This window comes from Loxodonta africana, chromosome 22, assembly GCF_030014295.1.
Source record: "Loxodonta africana isolate mLoxAfr1 chromosome 22, mLoxAfr1.hap2, whole genome shotgun sequence".
In the NCBI taxonomy this organism is placed as follows: Eukaryota; Metazoa; Chordata; class Mammalia; order Proboscidea; family Elephantidae; genus Loxodonta; species Loxodonta africana.
In genome coordinates, this window is record NC_087363.1 from 25812526 (window position 1) to 25831721 (window position 19196).

Below are 19196 nucleotides of genomic sequence, written 5' to 3' on the forward strand. Positions count from 1 at the left end.
TGCTGGTCAGTCTTATTAAAACAATTTTCTTTCCTTCCTAGAGGAAAATAGTTATATTTAAATCCTTCTGTTCACAGAGACTAAGGTCTTAATTTCATAAGATAGGAGCAAAATGTACCACTTCTGCAGAAATTATCCAAGCCCCATCCAGAGGTTTGAAAAGTCAACTCTATGAAGTGATCTCACTTTTTTTATTATAGAAAGTAATCTTTTTTTTTTTTTTACTGTGTTTAATTAGATTATAAAGACTTTGGAACACTTGCCCATTCCTACTAAAAATATGTTGGAAGAAAGCAAAGTACTTCCAGTCATTCAACGTTGGTCTCAGACCAAGACTGCTGTCCCTCAGTTGAGTGAAGGAGATGGGTATTCTAGTGAGAACACATCACGTGCTCACACACCACTCAACACACCTGATCCTTCTACCAAGTTGAGCATGGAAGCTGATATAGAAACCCCCAAGAAGCTCATGTTTCGTAGACTTAAAATTATAAGTGAAAATAGCATGGACAGTGCAATTTCTGATGCTACCAGTGAACTAGAAGGCAAGGATGGCAAAGAGGACCTTGACCAGTTAGAAAACATCCCTGTAGAGGAAGAGGAAGAGTTGCAGCCACAACAGCTACTCATACAACAGCTGTCTGAATCCAGAGTTGATGGTGAAGCTGCAGTGGAGGTCAGTAAGCTCCCCATGTCTGAACCAGAGGCCGACACTGAAATAGAGCCCAAAGAGGGCAATGGCACAAAACTGGAAGAACCTATTGCTGAGGAAACACCATCCCAAGATGAAGAGGAGGGTGTTTCTGATGTGGAGAGCGAAAGGAGCCAGGAACAGCCAGATAAAACAGTGGATATAAGTGATTTGGCCACCAAGCTCCTGGATAGTTGGAAAGACCTAAAGGTAAAAAAACATTTTTTTGTTCATTTTAACTTGAATTAACCAGGTTTAGAATCCACAGACCTAAGTCTAACGACCTGCTTTTCTGAAAAATAAAATACCATTTCTGTTAGTGTCAACTAATTATAAATACCTCAAACATCCTTTAAACCTTGACAAGAGTCAGATTAGCCAAACTAGTATATGAATGACCCCTTTTTCCTCAATTAGAAACTATGTTTCAATAATGACTTTAGAAATTCAGGTGCTCTTCACATCAAAAACAAAACCAGAAATCCTATAGTGACAAAATTATGATTCTTTTTTGTTCTGGGAATAAAAATCAATGTTAATTTAAGGAAAATCAAAGTAATTAGCAACTTCTCATTTAAAAAAATGACTGAAAATAAATTTCTATGCTAGAAAAACAACTCATAAAATCATGGAACTAGTTGGTATTCAGTTCCATTATTGTTTCTGACATAGCCTACTTTTAAATGACTTTCTTTGGAAGATATTTTACTTCCTTGATGTTATCTAAAAAAATGGAGAGGTCTGGGACCCTTATGCCTAATACATATATAACCTCTTGTTAAAAAATGTAATAAAATATGCAGAACTTGCTTTGTAATATTTCCAAACCCAGTCTGAGTTTAACACAGGAGTGAGTAACAGGATGAGCCTAGGAGAGGTGGTACGTTTCTATTATAAGTGATCTGAACCTGGGATACAGGTCTTGAGAACCCTGTGGGAACAGGTACTTCCTAGCTTCTATTTTTCTGTTCCTTTCTTCTACTAGAAGTGAAGCAACCAGATCTCCAGTTTTTCTTGCAGCAAGATGAACACTTGAACTCCCTCTGTCCCCAGTTACGACCACAAAGCTAATCCCATTAAAAAAAATGAGATTTGACCCAAATGGTACTGGACTTAACACTGAACAAAATGAGTAGTTGGTGGTTTGTGCAGTGTGCTTGCTTCCAGCATTCCTAATTGCTGTGTTGAGACCTTCTTTAAGGATGGTGTGGTTTCAGCTCTGGTTTACCTGTTTGAGCTCTACTCGTGCTACTCTTTCATGCTGCTTCTAATTCAACATAACTCAGCCTTATTAAGCTTTATGAAATCTGATTTTTTTTGTAAATATAAAAGGAAGGATTCATAGTGAATCGACTTATGATACAATGTGTAAACTTCAGGGTTCAGAATTGCAGTTAATAAAGATGCTGAGATAGTCAGTGGACCTTTATTTAATCTAAGGCCTGCTTTTGCCAGGGCACAGCAAGTCCTTGGAAGAAGGCCCTCTTGTGTTTGGAGGGTGCTGGGAGAGCCTGAACTATGGCCGTGGCTTAGTGAGGAAGCTAGAAATGAAGACAAGTACACAGGTGGACATAGAAAAGGCCTCACAGCCATCGTTTTAAAGAGGGAAAATGGAGTTGCAGAAGCCAGTAGTTCATTTTTGCCTGAGAAGTTTCTGGTTGACATACTTTTAAAAAAATTGCTAAGATATAATAATCTCTTAAAAACTTGACTGTTTATAAACTAGATAAATATATATATATTTAATATGGTAGTTTGTGTCTGTAATTGTAATGGTATAAGTTACTCTCTGAGATATCCTTAACCCAATTAGCTCTAACTGTGGTAATTTAAACTCACGTTCTGGACATGCAGTTTTTGGTATCCCTAAAATTATTTCTTCTTCTTATCATTCCCACTCCTATCTGAAAGATCAAAGCAGTTTCACAGTTACTGTGTAGCTTGATGATCCTCTTGAGGTTTAAAGTTTTATTTGTACTTAAAAGTATATCCTTCTTAACCATCATATTTTGAGTTTAGCCTGATTCTTAGTGTCAAAGGAGCCATTAAATAAAATCATCTTTTCTTCTTCAAACTTTAGTTTGCTCTGGAATCATGACCCATCTGGAATTGCATTCCTGAGAAATATCTTTATTTGATGTGAATTTTGATGTTTCGTTATATGTTGGTGCTGGGGTTCTTAATTCATCTATCATTCTAGTCAACGTTTACCATGACTCTGATTTCAAAACTCTTATAATGGTTGTACTTAAAAAAAAATTTTTAGATAGCATTTAATCAGAAGTCTGAAACCAGGAACCCATGATTTGAATATGTTTTAGAAAAACACATTGATCTGATGTGATTACTATATATCCATATTATCCCGGCATTGAAAGAGTTAACTACTTCTGTCTGACTTCCACCTATGTGTTCAAGTAAACATTGGCTGAAAAGAAAATGTCTTAGTTAACCAACCTTTATTAAGCACCTGTTGCCAAGCATTATGCTCGTTGCTTGTCTTTAATTCCAAGATCATACTAAAAAATGCATTGATCTAAGATTGTGGTTATGTTAGCCACTTCAAACCTCCTTGACCTTTTGGGGCCACCATAATATTGTTAGACATGTGTTCTACTTGGCCTTTCTACTCAGTGGAGTGAAGAACTGAAAGGGGTTGCCTCAGATTTATTAACCTTGGTTTTGCTGTGAAAGCATACTATATAGGATCATCAGTGAATGAAAGAGGGTGGGAGGGAAGGGTAAAGCTTCATGAATTACTCTTTGTCCTCCCAGATCTGATGATGATCTCCCTTGTAACTTGAACCATTTCCATCTAGCTTCTCAGGGCAGCAAGGAGCTTGTTAACATCACCAGCTGACCATGTGTCTCCTTTTCTCAACTCCATTTTCAACTTCGTGCTGAAGAAAAACGAGAACCTAGCGTGCATTCTGTGAAGAAACAGGAAGATGGTTGGGAAGCTGGATGATGCATGAAAAATATGATAGGTGAAAAGAGGACAGAGGTGGTTAACTCACTGGCGCCGGCGTTATTTTGGTGCGTCCATTGCCGACAATGGATGTCCTTCCGGGAAAATCCCGACTCCTGGCGAGAAAGGATTAAGTGAGCTACTTTTTATATACCTATATACACAGGACCTCTGCCTTGGCTCCACAAGGCTTACATGTTTTAACTCTTAAAGTAGATATCAACAATAAGTATCACTTAGCACATTGCTTCACATGATCATGTATTCATATTCACATGTAAATTTACTGAGCTATGTTTTCAGCAGGGACATGTGCATATATTTCTATTCTCTAAAGGAATTGTTGCACATCACCCATCGTGCTGAAAACATACCTCAGACTTCACAGGGCAAAATACCGGTTGTAAATGGTGACTACTTATGACTTGATTGGAAAATCTTCATTTGGATCATGAGAAGAGGAGGTAAGGTTCCTGTGAACTTGGCAGCTTTAGTTGCAGTTAAACACCAGGAGGTTGTTACAGTTTAGTGATTCCAGAGCCTCTCTTGTGAGCACTTAGAAGATGTGCATCTCTCCTTATAAGGAGGTCTGGGTAGTTTCCATTTGACCTAGGTTAGATGTTTTTTTAGATGTTTAGGGACAACAACATTCCTGATTTGTGATAAGTTGAACTCTTCTCAGTGAACTCTTACTCTCTTATTACATCTTTATCTCAAGACATTATCTTTAATCCAACATAGGGTTTGCCTAGTAGAAAGTTAAGAAGTAAACTCTCTATGGAAAGTTGAAATAAAGCATAAAGAGCTACCCAACTGAGAAGTTTTGAGTCACTACTTAGAGCTTCAGTCCTTCTCTGATATTGTATGTGAAATCTACTGTGCAACATTTCAAAATGAAATTAGGTGCCCTGGATTTCTGTGATAAATTTCAAAATCATAGTGGAGTAATAGATTATTAATCTTACCCATAGGATCAATATTACTTGCCCTTTTTTTTAAAATCCAGAATGGCTTCCAAAGAACTTTGGTTTAAATAATGTTAAATTGAAGGTTTTTTTTTTTTTTAAAACAAGTGTCTTACTTGGTAAAAGGCAAAAATGGTCTAAAACTTATTAGTGTTCTATTTCACTACTATTGAATAAATACTTTCGTCTAAATCAGTGAGTTATCCAAATCTGGCCCACTGCAAATTTTTGTAAATAAAGTTGTAATGGAACACAGCTATGTTGCTGCTTTTGCACTACAACAGCAGAGTTGAGTAGTTGTGACAGACACTTGATGTCCCGAAAAGCCTAAAATATTTACTGTCTTGTCCTTTACAGAAAAAATTTAGCAACACCTGATCTAAAAGATAAAGTACAGAATCTGGCAGCTCTTAACATTCTGGTTTTGAATGAAGTCATTTTAACAGTTAACTCTCTTGGGCGAGCTCTTAATTCTCTTTCCCTAAAGACATAAAAAAAAAAAAAGACATAGTGATCATGTTTCTATTGCCCATGAAGTTAGTCTTTTACAAAAGGCCTTGACACTGTTGAGGAAAAGTTATTTTAAGTGATGTAAGACTACCTGAGAAGTGGCGGAGTACATACAGTAATAAAATTATTGGTCTAGAAGACACCTCTGAGGAATACAGTTCTTTCCTTAGGACCGGGATCAAGTCAGTCAGAATTTAAGAGACTTTTCCAGTGTAGATATAGGTTGTATAATTTAGTTGTATGTGTTATCATAATGAGAATATATAAATTTTCCTGCTTAATGTTTTTGATTTTTATTTCTGAAATTATTTCAGACGTGGAAATAGCAAGAATAGTATAAAAAAAAAATTCTGTAAATCCTTCCTCAGATTCTCCAGATGTTACCATTTTACCAAATTTACTTTATCCTGCTCTCACAGATAATATACCCCTTTGTCCCTAAGTTTTTTAGTGTGTATTCCCTAACTGCAAGGATATTCTCGTATGTAACTGCAATATGCTTATCAAAATCAGCAATTTTTAGTGACAGAATGCTATTATCTAATGAACATATCTTATTCAAATTTTGCCAGTTGTTTACACAATGCCCTCTATAGCAAAAGAAAAAGAAATATTTCTGGTCCAAAACCTAATCTGGAATCAAGCTTTATATTGAGTTATATCTCTTTAGTATCCTTTAATCTGAATCAGTTTCTCAACCTTTATCTTTCATGAACTTCACATTTTTTAAAAGTACAGGGCAGTTAAATCCCTCAGTTTGGGTTTGTCTGAACTTTTCCTCTTGTTTGGATTCAGGTTATGCATTTTTGTCAGAAATATTATAGTAATGCTCTTCCCATGATGTCAGCTTGTCCCATTACTGATACTTTCAACTTCGATCGCTTGGCTAAGGTGGTGTCTGCCAAGTTTCTCCACTGTAAAGTTACTGTTTTTCCCTTTATAATTAAAAAGTATCACATGGAGAGCAACTTTGGAACTATGTAAATACTCTTGTTTTTCATCAAATTATGTCTACTACTTTTAGGATCCAATGACTTGTTTGATCAGTTGTTACTATGGTTGCAAAATTTTCCAATCCGTCTTTTTTTTTTTTACTTCTGTGTTTATTGGTTAACATTCTTTTATGAGCAAGAGCTTTCCCAGCTCTCTTGTTTGTTTATTCATTGATTTATACTAGTAGACTCATGGAAACCCTGGTGGCGTAGTGATTAAGAGCTACAGCTGCTAACCAAAAGGTTGGCAGTTCAAATCCACCAGGTGCTCTTTGGAAACCCTGTAGGGCAGCTCTACTCTGTCTTATAGGGTCGTTATGAGTCAGAATCAACTCAACAGCAGTGGGTGAACGGGTAGTAGACTCATGGATTCTTATTTTAGTCAGTGGATTATGGTCCATTAATTTCATTATTTTGATGCTGAAATTGTCCCGTATTTGGTCAGTGGAAGCCCCTTCAAGTTGACTTCTTCGTCCTTTTGACATGTCTCCGTCATTTTTTGAGCTTTCTGGCACAGCATGTTGCCTGGGCTCATCTTGTATTTACCCTTTCCCAACCCTGGAATCAGCCATTTCTCCAAGAAGCCCTGGTTCCTTGTGGTGGGAAGTGATATTTAGAAACCAAGATCTGGAATGTAGGTGAAGTTGTTGCTCCTGGGGGTGTTTCTTCTAGAACCTGTCAGCAGGCAGAACTAGGAATTTTGTGTGTACACATACAGTACACCTGACCTCGCTGTCATTTCTCTTTACTTGCCCTTCTGTTAATCTGACATCACCCTCTTCCGAATCTTTTGAGCTGCTTTCTCTGACTCTGGTTATTCCTCTTCTCGCTATTCCTTAAAAGGTTGTATTTCTCAGGGCATCTGAGATTTCTTTTTGTCTTACACATTAAATAGATCACATGTCTCTTTGCCATTTTTAATTCAGGCCCCCATCCTTTCTTGCTTAGACTTTTGCAACAGCCTCCTGTTTGTCATTCTTGCTTCTATTCTTTTCCCGTTTCATATTATCTTTCATTATGGTACAGCAATTTTAAAAATACAAGGACTCCCATTACTCAAAGAATAAAGCTTTTAGTGCATGGTATGGGAGGTCCATCCATCTCTGTCTAACCTTGTCTGGCAGTTTCTCTTACACACTTAATGCATGCGCCACATCAGGGTGCCTTTACATATTCACCTCCCCATGTCTCTCTTCATGCTGTTCTCCCTGGTTGGGATATCCTTTTTTTTATTTTTTATTTTAAATAAATCATCTTTGTTTAAACTTACAGTTTATCCTTTGTAATCCTTTGTCCTTTGCTGTATTTCTATACAATGGTAGTAATCTTAATGGATTACTAACATTATTTGCTTAGATGCTTGTTTTCCCTCACTAAACCATGGAGTCCTCAAGGTCAGGGGCTATTTCTTAATCTTTGTAGTAACAGTTACTTTGATTATTGTATCTTTGTAGTAATGGTTATAATAAAAACCCTGCCTCTTAATGAGTGGCTGGAAATCCTGGTGGCGTAGTGATTAAACGCTTCAGCTGCTAACCAAAAGGTCAGCAGTTCGAATCCACGAGGCGCTCCTTGGAAACTCTGTGGGGCTGTTCTACTCTGTACTGTAGGGTCGATATGAATTGGAATCAACTTGATGGTAACGGGTTAGGTTTGGTTTTGGTTTATAATGAGTGGCTACTATGTGCCCCCTACTGCCTGTGCTACATTCTGTAGTCAGGTGGCGCTGTCTTATTTAAAATTTTTAGATGGTTCTCGGCTCTACTGTTAAAATTAAATCCATTTCACTTAACATGGCATGGCATAGTCTGGTTCCCATTTCTTTCTGCAGCCTCGGCTCAAGCTGTTCTGGTGCACCAGTATTCCTGTGCTAATAATGTTCATGTATATATGTACACACACTCAAACTCATACACATGCTCACTCCTGGAAACACAATCTTTTGTTTGGATGTCTTTGCTCATTTCAGTTTCATCCTTTCTTCAGGGAAGCCATTTCTATTTCTCTAAGACAGGATGTTCTCCCCTTTCTGTATGCTCTCATAATATCCTTTCTCATCATAGCAAATACCATTTCATAGTTGTCCATTGTGTAAAGTCAGACTGCTTGTCTTGGCCACTCTTGTCTCCCCAGGGCACTGGATAGCCTGGTAGGTAGTTGAGCACTTTATAAATATTTGAATGAAAAAGTAAAGAAGGTTCATCTTTTTCCGTGGTGTGCCATACTGCTGCTTAAATTCCTAGTGTGTATTTTTTATTTGATAGGTGACCGGAAGATATTTGAAGAGTGTCAAAGAATCTTTATAGCCTTGTAAATTTTACAAGTTTTTATCACCTGTAAAATGGACACAAGCCCATGAGCTTGTGGCTTTCCCAAGAGTACTTAGCTTTTAAGTGACAGAGCTAAAGATTGATGCCGGTCTTCTGATTTAAATCTTGTATTCTTTCCACTCCCTTCACACAATTACCTATCTTTGGCAAATACTTTCCAGAATTCTCTTAACCTGTTTCTCATTTAAAAACTTGGATAAGTGAATTCATTCCAAAATTATAGAAACCACTTCAGTGTTTTGAACAAGTCGCATTTTTTCCCTTAATGCAGCAGAGATTTTTAACCTGTGATCCATGATTGACCTTCAGGGGATCTTCAGAACCCCTGAAGTTGCAAGACTGTGGGGCAAGAGTTCATGAATATGAACAACTTCCCAAAAAAGAGGGGTGTGTGTATAGATGTGGGATGGGGATAGAATGAGCAGTGGTCCAGAAAGCATTTTTCAGATCATTTAGGTTCCTTCTATTAACTGTAGCTTTGGGTTGACTAGTGTAACATGTAACTTCAGTGAAGCCACTTAGAGGACTGTGGTGATTTCTGTGTTTTATTTAGAGAAATTAATAGAGGAGGTAATTAAATTTGAAAAGTGTAAAGAAGAAATTTAGATAATGGAAATAATTTACCTACAAAACAAAAATTTGAAATTGAACATTTAATCATAACCTCCATTATTCATCAGTGATCATTAATCAGCATGAAAGAGTTTTTAGTTTTCAGCACGCATATCTGCTACTGGACTGGAGTGCAGGAGCCTTGAAAGCAGAGACAGTGTCAGCTGTTCACCTGCATGCTTCAGTACTTAGCCTAGAGCCCCGCACATTTTAGGTATTAAAAAAAAAAAACAGTGCTAGGTATATGTTGAGTAAAACCAAGCATTGCTAAGGCATCTTCTTTGAATTGGAGTGGGATGGGTAAGGCAAGAAGAGAAATGGGAGAGGGAGGAGTTTAAACTGAATGGCAGTGGACTTGGACAGAGGGCTTTTTAAGGTGGCATTTACTGAAGAGTGGCATTTAGAAGTTGCCTTGGGAGTCGCCATCTTCCTTAGGTCTTTGCCTGAGATCTCACAACCCCCAGGTTATGGCCATCACCAGGAATGCAGTCACAAAGCACAGGATTCTTTTGTTACCATGCCTATGGTTTATTTGAGTCATGTTATATTTTCTTTTAATTTTTAAAATAGGTCATTCCTGCAGATGATAACCAAATTCAAAAGGCATACAGGAAAACATTTTCCTCCTGCCTCTGCCCCTGTCCTGTTCCTTGGAGGCAACCAGCCAATACAACTAGTTTTTTGTGTAGCCTTCCAGAGATAATTTATGCATATTACGTATATATATATTTTACCTCATTTATAAAATTGGCAGTACTGTTCAATGCCTTGTTTTTTATTTAATGTATTGTGAAGACTTCTGTATCAGTATATAAAGAATGTATCTTTCATAGCTGCATAGCATTTTATTGTATGCCCATCGCCGTCAAGGAAACCCTGGTGGCATAGTGGTTAAGCGCTACAGCTGCTAACCAAAAGGCCAGCAATTCAATTCTGCTAGGTGTTCCTTGGAAACCGTATGGGGCAGTTCTACTCTGTCCTATCGGGTTGCTATGAGTCGGAATTGGGGTTTGCCATCGAGTTGATTCTGACTCATAGTGACTCTGTAGGACAGAGTAGAACTGCCCCACAGGGTTTCCAGGGAGTGGCTGGTGGATTTGAACCACCATCCTTTTGGTTAGCAGCCAAATGCTTAACCACTGCACTACCAGAGCTCCATTTTATTATATAAAACCCGTTGCTGTGGAGTTGATTCCAACTCATAGCTACCTTATAGGACAGAGTAGAACTGCCCCATATGGTTTCCAAGGAGCACCTGGTAGATTCGAACTGCCGACCTGCCGACCTTTTGGTTAGCAGCCATGGCTCTTAACCACTACGCCCCAGGGTATTGTATAGCTATATCATAATTTATTTAATCAGTCACCTTGTTACAGCCATTTAATAGGCTAATTCCAGTCTGTGATAATAGCAGTGTTACAAGTAACTTTCACCCAAGTTGTTTGAAACATACGGAAATATAGGGTGAATTACTAAAAGTAGTAGTATTCTGTCAAACCATGACTGTTATTTGTAGTTTTGATAGGCATTGCCAAATTGCTCTTTGTAGTTGTTACACCAGTTTAACTCCATCAGTAATATTTATGCATGAAAGTGCCTATTTTATCACGCCTTGGCCAATACAAGTATTGTCAAACATCATCTCGGTCAGACTGATAGGAAAGGATGATACATCATTGTAGTTTTAATCTGCATTTCTCTCACACATGAGATATTGAATATCTTTTCATTTGTATTCCATATTTTGAGAACTATGTCCATATCCTTTGCCCATTTTTTTTGAGGAGCTGAAAACTGAGAACAGGTCTTACTACCTTTGATTTCTTGGGAGCCCAGCTATATGAAGTTAGTGACATGAGTGTCTCTTCAGGGGTTTAAAAGAATAAACAAATTTGCCCCTCCCCCTTCCTTTCTCTCCCTCTCTCATATGTGTAATTTTATGAAACCTCCGGGCATGTATGTTACCATCTAAGTTTTCTTTCTAGTCAAATCTTATGACCTCTCTGAGCTAATGGAGGTTCTTTCTTTGTCGCTCCCCCCCCCCCCGCCCACCACCACCATTTGTTATACAGCTTAAGAGAGAAAACCACATACTCTTATGCTTTTGCAGGACACAATGATAGGAGTTAAACAATTCTTTCTTGTGTTAAAGGAAACCAAGTCCTCGGTATAGAACCGTTACAACTGAAAGTGCTTCACAGAATTAACGTTGAGAGAAGGAGCACCAGAACATATCAGTGTTGGCCCAATTTTTTTTGTATTGTTAGACCTCGGGGTAATATAAGGGCACAGACGTTGAGGTTATATATTGTCTTTTTTGTTGTTGTTATTTAAGAAAGTGGAGTTTTAATCTTTGCACTAATGTATAGAATTGTGAATCAGGTTCTATGACAGGGTCAGATACCACCCAAAGATATGTGCTTTTATTTCCTAGATCAGAGGTTGGCAGATTGTTTCTATAAAAGGCCAGGTAATAAACATTGAAATTTAAAATGTGACTTTGAGGTCTTGGTCACATATTCTTTTTAAACAACTTTTTTAAAAAAATGCAAAAGCAGTTCTTAGCTAGTGTAGGAGGTATTTGTAAAAGCAGGCTGCAGGCTGATACCTGCACCAGTATATAGAATTATGAATCAGGTCCCATAATGGGGTCAGATATTACCTAATGATACATGCTTTTATACCCTTACCCTAGATAACTAGCAAAACTGATTTAACCATCTACTTTACAAATTGATTTGTCTGTAAAGCCATATGGTTTCAATGGGAGCCAAACCAAACCCCGCTGCCTTCGAGTTGATTCCAACTCATAGCGACCCTATAGGACAGAGTAGAACTGCCCACAGGGCTTCTGGATTTGAACTGCTGACCTTTCGGTCAGCAGCCGAGCTCTTAACCACTGCGCCACCAGGGCTCCGTCAGTGGGAACCAAATGAACTTAACATTCTGTTGTCATTTTGTTGGCTAACTTGTTACTACTTTTTCTAAAATTTTACTTTTCAGATAAATCTTTGATATATCTGCTTCTAATCCTAAACCCTCACATATATACCAGAAAATCCTGGGAAGATGGTAGAATTTTTTGAAATCTTTTTTCAAATACTTTGAATTACCTTGAAAAGACCCATCTTTCACTATCTGTGTGCACATATATACATACGTATACGTATATGAGATCTCCCTATCTTCAGTTACGAAATTGCTTAGGGAGCAAAAATTACAGCAAAAATATTAACTGATAACCTCAACACTTAGAAAATTAATTCTCAGACATCCTGTCTCAGTTAACATTAACCTCTAGCCTGCTAAGCCCATTGCCATTTAGTGGATTCCGACTCACAGTGACTCTGTAGGACAGAGTAGAACTGTCCTATAGGGCTTCCAAGGAGTGGCTGGTGGATTCGAACTGCAGACCTTTTGGTTAGCAGCCGGGCTCTTAACCACTGTGCTACCAGGGCTCCACATTAGCATCTATTCTTGTCTAATGGGTACTTTTTCTCAGCCAAAGTCCCACTGTTATAAAAATTGATCAATGCAGTTCAAATACAGGCAGATCTGTTACAAAGTAAAAATGCATTGATTTTGTAAAGTCAATGAAAATTATATTGGAGAAACTGGAGAGGAAGTAGACAAGGCTGGTGATATACTAGAAAGAGTAATGAAAGGATTCTGAGACTTGAAAAAACTCGAAGAATGTTGTATCATGTTTTCATTCAGTTACTTGGAAAAATTATCCCCTTCCCCCCCGCCCAAAAAAAAAAAAAAAATCAACACTTGGCTCATCTTTTTTGGTAAGAATTAGCAGTTTTCTTTCTCTAGAAAATTCTGAGTAAGTCTTAAAAATTGGTTAATATTTACAGATGAAGTTAATTGAAACTCAAAGAGTTTAGGTTCTAACGTGCATACTGAGTGTGTCTGTCCCTGTCTTCCTGGTTGGATTTAAAGTACAGAAGATTGAAGTAACTATACTTTTCAGGTTAAGAGTATGAAGAAAATGATTCATACTTGATATCAGTCAGAAGTGCACACCAAAGCAATGAGGTGTCATTAATGGTCCGGACAGCGCACTTCCCTGATCCCCACAGTGATTCTAGTATGGTTAATTTGTATCCTTTTAAATTTAAATTTTATTGTGGTGAAATAAATATATATAACAAAATGCTTGCTGTTTTAACCGTTTTTAAATGTACAATTCAGTGACAGATACTTTCACCGTGTTGTGTTATCATAAATACTATCCATTTCCAGTAGTTTTATATCACCCCAAATAAACTCAGCACCCCTTCAATAATAACTCTCATTCCTTTCTCCCCCTGCCTATGGTAACCACCAATAAACTTTGGTCTCTATGTATTTGTCTAGTTTATATTTCATGTAAGTGAGATCAAACAGCATTTGTCCTTGTATGTCTGGACTTATTCACTCAGCATAAGTTTTCAGGGTTCATCCATGTGTCAATTTCATTTATCTTCATGACTGAAAAATACTCGATTGTATGTATATACTACATATTGTTTTTCCATTCATCTCTTGATAGACACTTGGGTGGTTGCCACCTTTTGGCTATCATAAATAATGCTGCAGTGAATATTGGTATACAAATACCTGTTGGAGTCCCTGCTTTCAAGTTTCTCGGTTATATACTTAGGAGAGTCATATGGTAATTCTATCTTTAACTTTTCGAGAAACTGCCAGACTTTTCCACAGTGGCTCAACTAGTTTGCATTCCCACTAGCAATGTAGGAGAGTTTCTGTTTTTATAACCTCGTCAGCGCTTGTTACTTTCTGTTTTTTGTTTGTTTGTTTTAATTTTTTTTAGTGGGTGTGAAGTGATAACGTCATTGTGGTTTTGATTGCATTTTCCTAATGGCTGATGATGTTAAACTTATTTTCATGTGCTTGTTGGCCATTTGAACAAGGGCTTTGAAGAAATATCTTCTTTGAAGAAATGTCTATTGAAGTCCTTTGTTAATTGGGTTGTTTGTCTTTTTTGTTGCAAGTGACCTTTATATATTCTGGACCCTTATCAAATAGATGATTTGCAAATATTTTGTCCCATTCTGTAGGTTGCCTTTTTACTTTCTTGATATTGCCCTTTGGTGCACATTTTTAATTTTGATGATGTTCAATTTATTTTTTTCTCTTGTTACTCGTACTTCACGTGTCATCTAAGATTCCATTGCCAAATTCCAGGTTATAAATATAATCCCTTTGTTTTCTTCTAGTAGTTTTATGGTTTTTGGTCTTACACTTGGGTCATTGATAGATCTTGAGTTAATTTTTGTATGCATTGTAAGGATCCATCCAGTTTTCTTCTTTTGCATATGGATATCCAGTTGTTCCAGCACCATTTGTTGAAGAGACTATTCTTTCCCCATTGAATCGTCTTGGAACCTTTGTCAAAAATTAGTTGGCCGTAAATGTATGGGCTTATATCTGGCCTCTCAGTTCTAGACTGTTGATCTATATATCTATCCTATGCCAGTACCACACTGTTTTGATTACTGTAGCTTTGTACTAAATTTTGAAATTGGTGTGAGTCTTCCAGCTTTGCTCTTTTTTTTTTTTTTCCAAGATTGTTTTGAGTATTCAGGGCACCTGGCAAATCCATATGAATTTTAGAATTAACTTGCCCATTTCTGCAAAAAAGGCAGAGTTTTGATAGGGATTACATTCAGTCTATATATCAATTTGGGGGATATTGCCATCTTAACAATATTAAGTCTTCCAATCCATGAACATGAAATATCTTTCCATTTATTTAGGTCGTCTTTAATTCCTTTCAATGGTGTTTTGTAGTATTCAATGTACAATTCTTGTACTTTTTAAATTAAATTTATTTCTAAGTTTTTTATTCTTTTTGACACTATATAAATGAGATTGTTTTCATAATTTCATTTTCAGATTGTTTATTGCTGGTACATAAAAACCGATTTTTGTGTGTTGATCTCGTGTCCAGCAACTTTGCTGAATTCTTTATGAGTTCTGATAGTTGGTGGATTCTTATGTCATCTGTGACTAGAAATAGTTTAACTTCTTCCTTTCCAGTTTAGAATTTTGTTACCCCTGGCCTAATTGCGATGGCTAGAACTTCCAGTACAATGTTGAATAGAAGTGGTGAGAGCGGACATCTTTGTCTTATTTTGATCTTAGGAAGAAAGCTTTTAGTCTTTCACCTTTAAGTATGATGTTAGTCGTGGGTTTTTCATAGATGCCCCTTACCAGCTTGAGAAAGTTTACTCGTGTTCCTAGTTTGTTGAGTGTTTTTATCTTGAAAGGGTGTTGGGTTTTGTCAAATACATTTTCTGCGTCACGTAGGATGACCGTTATATACATTTACTTTTAATATATATGAGTGGTACTTTTGTTACTTCATTCTAGTTTTTGTTTTTTTAATTCAACAGTGTTTTTAAGCTCCACCCATGTTACTTTGTGTTCTTTCTAATCCATTGCCTCTAAGCACTGCATTTTATCATTTTATTCCCTGATGTGCATCTACCATATTTTATTTATCCTTTCCCTAGCATTGGATACTCTGAATGCTTTCAGCTCTCTGCCACCACAGACATTTTGATGATGAACATTCTCCACATGTATCCTATGTGAACCTGTATGAGATGCCTTTGGGGTATATACCTAGTGCAGGCCTGGTAGGTCGTGGGGTACCAAGTAAAGTCAGAATTGAGGCTGCTGTAGTCTTTCTAAAGAGAACTTAAACCAACAGCGCATGAAGATTCTTATAGCTAAGCATCCTTACAAGGGCTTGCATTTTCTTATCTGGTTCTCTTTTTTTTTTTTTTTTTGCAATTCTAGTAAGTATAATGTTTTAATTGGCATTTATCCAATTACTAATAAACTTCAGCATTTTTAAACTATGTTTGAATTTCTGCTTCTTTATATTTTCACTTCATGGCCTTTGCCTTTTTTTTTTTTTTGGTGTTGCTGTCTCTTTGTGATTAATTTGGAGAAGTTCCTTGTAGTATTCGGCTGCTAACCCAGAGGTCAGCAGTTTGAATCCACCAGCCATTCCACGGTAGAAAGATGTAGCAGTCTGCTTCTGTAAATATTATAGCCTTGGAAATCCTATGGGGCAGTTCTCCTGTGTCCTGTAGGGTCACTGTGAGTTGGAATTGCCTTAAAGGCAACGAGTTTGGTTTGGTTTTCCTTGTAGTGCCTTGTCTATTTACATGTTAAAAATATTTTCCCTCAAATAAAAATAATAACAAAAATTTTCTCTCAACCTTTTATCAATGGTGTCCTTTACTAAAGAGAAATCTTCAATTTTTTTTTTTTTTTTAAACTCTTCCCAAGTCTTACATTTCTTATTTAATTCTCTATGATATTGGCAGGACCTATGTCAAATCTTTAAGAGAATACACTTTCTCCCTGAAATAGAGTGCTTGATTTAGGTTTTGACTGTGTAACCTTACCAAATTATAGAAGTTCTTTTCAATTTGGGGGATAGAATTTATTTTTTCTTTGCAAGTTTTATAGAATGCTCCTTTAAAATCATCCGAGTTTAGAGTTTGTTAGGAGAAATGGTCTATATAACTATCATTTCAACTTGTTTAATTTACATTGTTTTTCTATTCAAGTTTTCCATTTCTTTCTGTGCCAATTTTGACATTTTATATTCTCTAGAAATTGTTCCATCTCATCTATTTTCACATATGTCAGTAGTTATTCATGATCCTGTGTAATCCTGTGTGTGTGTATTATTTCCCCTTTATGGTCTGATTTTGCTTATGTGCATCTTCTCTTTTTTTTTTTTTTAATTTTGCTCATTAATTATTAGCTTATTAATTATTTTTAAAGAACCAGCTTTTGTTTTTGTTAATCACTTGTTTTTGATTCATTGTTTTATCACTTTGTCTGTATTACCTCTGGAAACCCTGGTGGCGTCGTGGTTAAGAGCTATGGCTGCTAGCCAAAAGGTCGGAAGTTCAAATCAACCAGGCGCTCCTTTGGAAACTTTATGGGGCAGTTCTACTCTGTCCTGTAGGGTTGCTATGAGTTGGAATCGACTCAGTGGTAACGGATTTGGTTCCCCCTCCCCCATATTCTAGGAATCCTCTTATTCTGATTTTATTTCATTATGGTTGAGGGCACAATATGTATGGTATTTTAAGAACTCTGAGACTTTCTTTATGGCCTTACACTTGATCTATTTTCATATATGTTCTAGTCTGCCCAAAATGAGACTCTGTGTGTGTGTGTGTGTGTGTGTGTGTGTGTGTGTGTGTGTGTGTTTTCCGTGAAATTCTCTTGGTTGTTTATTGGTACACTTATGTTTATAATGGACAAAATATTTTTTATTCCTTTTACAAGTTTTAAATAATCATCGTTTCATACATTTTGTTGCCTTTATTATATTGTCAGAGCAAGGATTTAGTTGACATTTGCCTGATACGTGTTTCTCAGTCCTCTTTATTTTCAGTTCTACTATGTCTCTTTGTTGAAAACATTCCTCTTTTAAACAGCTTAGAATGCATCTTTTTAAAATTCAGTCTGGGAATGTGTTCTAAATGAATTAAATCTGTATTTGTTATATTTCTGTTGTATTAGGGCTTTATATTTCCTCAGTTCCCCTTCCTGCTTTCAGTTAGTTTTTTTCTTTTCCTGACTTAAAAGTTATACTTCGTTTTGATTACTATATTAGTTGGCCTTAACTAAATTTCTCCTGCTTTTCCTAATGCTTCTCAAAGTGTGGTTACTAGATCAGCAGCATTAGCATTACCTGGGAACTTGTTGGAAATGCAGATTCCCAGGCCCCATCCCGGATCTATTGAATCAAAATTCTGGAAGTGCATTCAGTCTGTGTTTAAGGAGCCTTCAGACAGCGGAGATCTGAGGACCAGTGATTTACTTCCCACTGATTTCTTAAACTTACCGATATCTCTGTTTTTCCTTAACAGGTTAATTTATATGTTATTTTAAAAATAGTTTTGTGTTCAGAATTTTAGTAGTAAGAATGGTTTTGTAAAGATTATGGGTGCTAGATTATAAAAAATATATACCATGATTTGCAATTTAGGTTGTATCAAAAATTGTTGAAGGTGGTTTCAAAATATTACGTTTACTTTTTTACTTAACTGCGATACCTTTTCCCCCAAATTTTATTATTGAAGTGTTCAAATACAGCAAAGTTGAAATATATGTAAAAGGATAGTAGTAACATCAGAACCTGTCTAACTTCAGGGGGATAATGACCAGGATCAGCCCAAAGCTAATTCCAATAAAGTGGTGGTCAGACATAGCTCCACTATCCAATCTTTTTACTAGTTCTGACATCCCTCCTACTGCATTCTCTCTGCTGAGTTTGATAATTCGTTGCAGTGGCCACACAGAACTCACAGACCATACTTAGAGTTAAGTAATTTATTAAGGAGGTAACAAGGTAGAACTCCGGATCAGGATCTGCAGGTTATAATTCAGGATCAGGAAGCATGTAGGCAAAGCCTGGAAGCCTCCTTCGAAGTGGGGAGCACATCCCTCACTTCTTCATTGCAGGATAGCTCTCTTAGCTCCTCTCGGCCGTGCAAGCAAGCAGACCCTTCTGTCTGCCATGTATGCCTCCTCTCAGCCCCGCTCAGTACAAGCCTCTTTATTTTGGCCTCCTTGTTGTCACCACTGGCTCTGCCACAGGGGCCCTTCCAGGCCTGTTGCGGCCAGCTCTGCAGCAGGACCCCTTCCTGGCCTCTCCCTGTCTTCAGTATTACAGCCCTTGACCCATGTTACAGCTCTTTTAGGAAGTTCCTTGCCTCATCTCTTTCTCAGCTTCTTTACTCTTTCAACTGCTTCTGTCTGCCAACCTCTGTGGGGTTGGCTGCATGTACAAGCAAACTCCTGGTCAGTTCCCAGGGAAGGCCTTCCCACCAGGGCCATGGACTGACCAGTCCCCTCTCAGTAGGCTGCAGGTACTTCATTTGCATAGTAGGCCGTAGTCACTATATTTGCGTAAATATATTGACCAGTCCATGCAAGATGCGTAAAATAGACCAATAACAGGGCAGGCTGCAGCCCAGGGCCAGATAAAAAGTATCAAGCCGTTAGTTTATAGCTTACCCAGAAAATTTCAACTCGGACAAAAGGAACAAACCCTTTGGGGTAGAAACTAGAGCAAAGGTA

At 37.2% G+C, this 19196-nt stretch overlaps 1 protein-coding gene across 7 annotated transcripts in view; it reads left to right on the forward strand.

Annotated features, from left to right (window-relative positions):
* SETD2 (SET domain containing 2, histone lysine methyltransferase) overlaps window positions 1-19196 on the forward strand; it is a 134440-nt gene that overhangs the window by 65075 nt on the left and 50169 nt on the right. For 6 of the 7 annotated variants that reach the window (XM_064274637.1, XM_064274639.1, XM_064274634.1 and 3 more), the window contains one exon: window positions 239-901. In XM_064274637.1, the coding sequence (XP_064130707.1) occupies window positions 239-901 (663 nt within the window). Of the gene's footprint in view, window positions 1-238; window positions 902-3510; window positions 3794-19196 lie in introns of all 7 variants that reach the window. The other variant, XR_010319005.1, reaches the window with a different exon arrangement.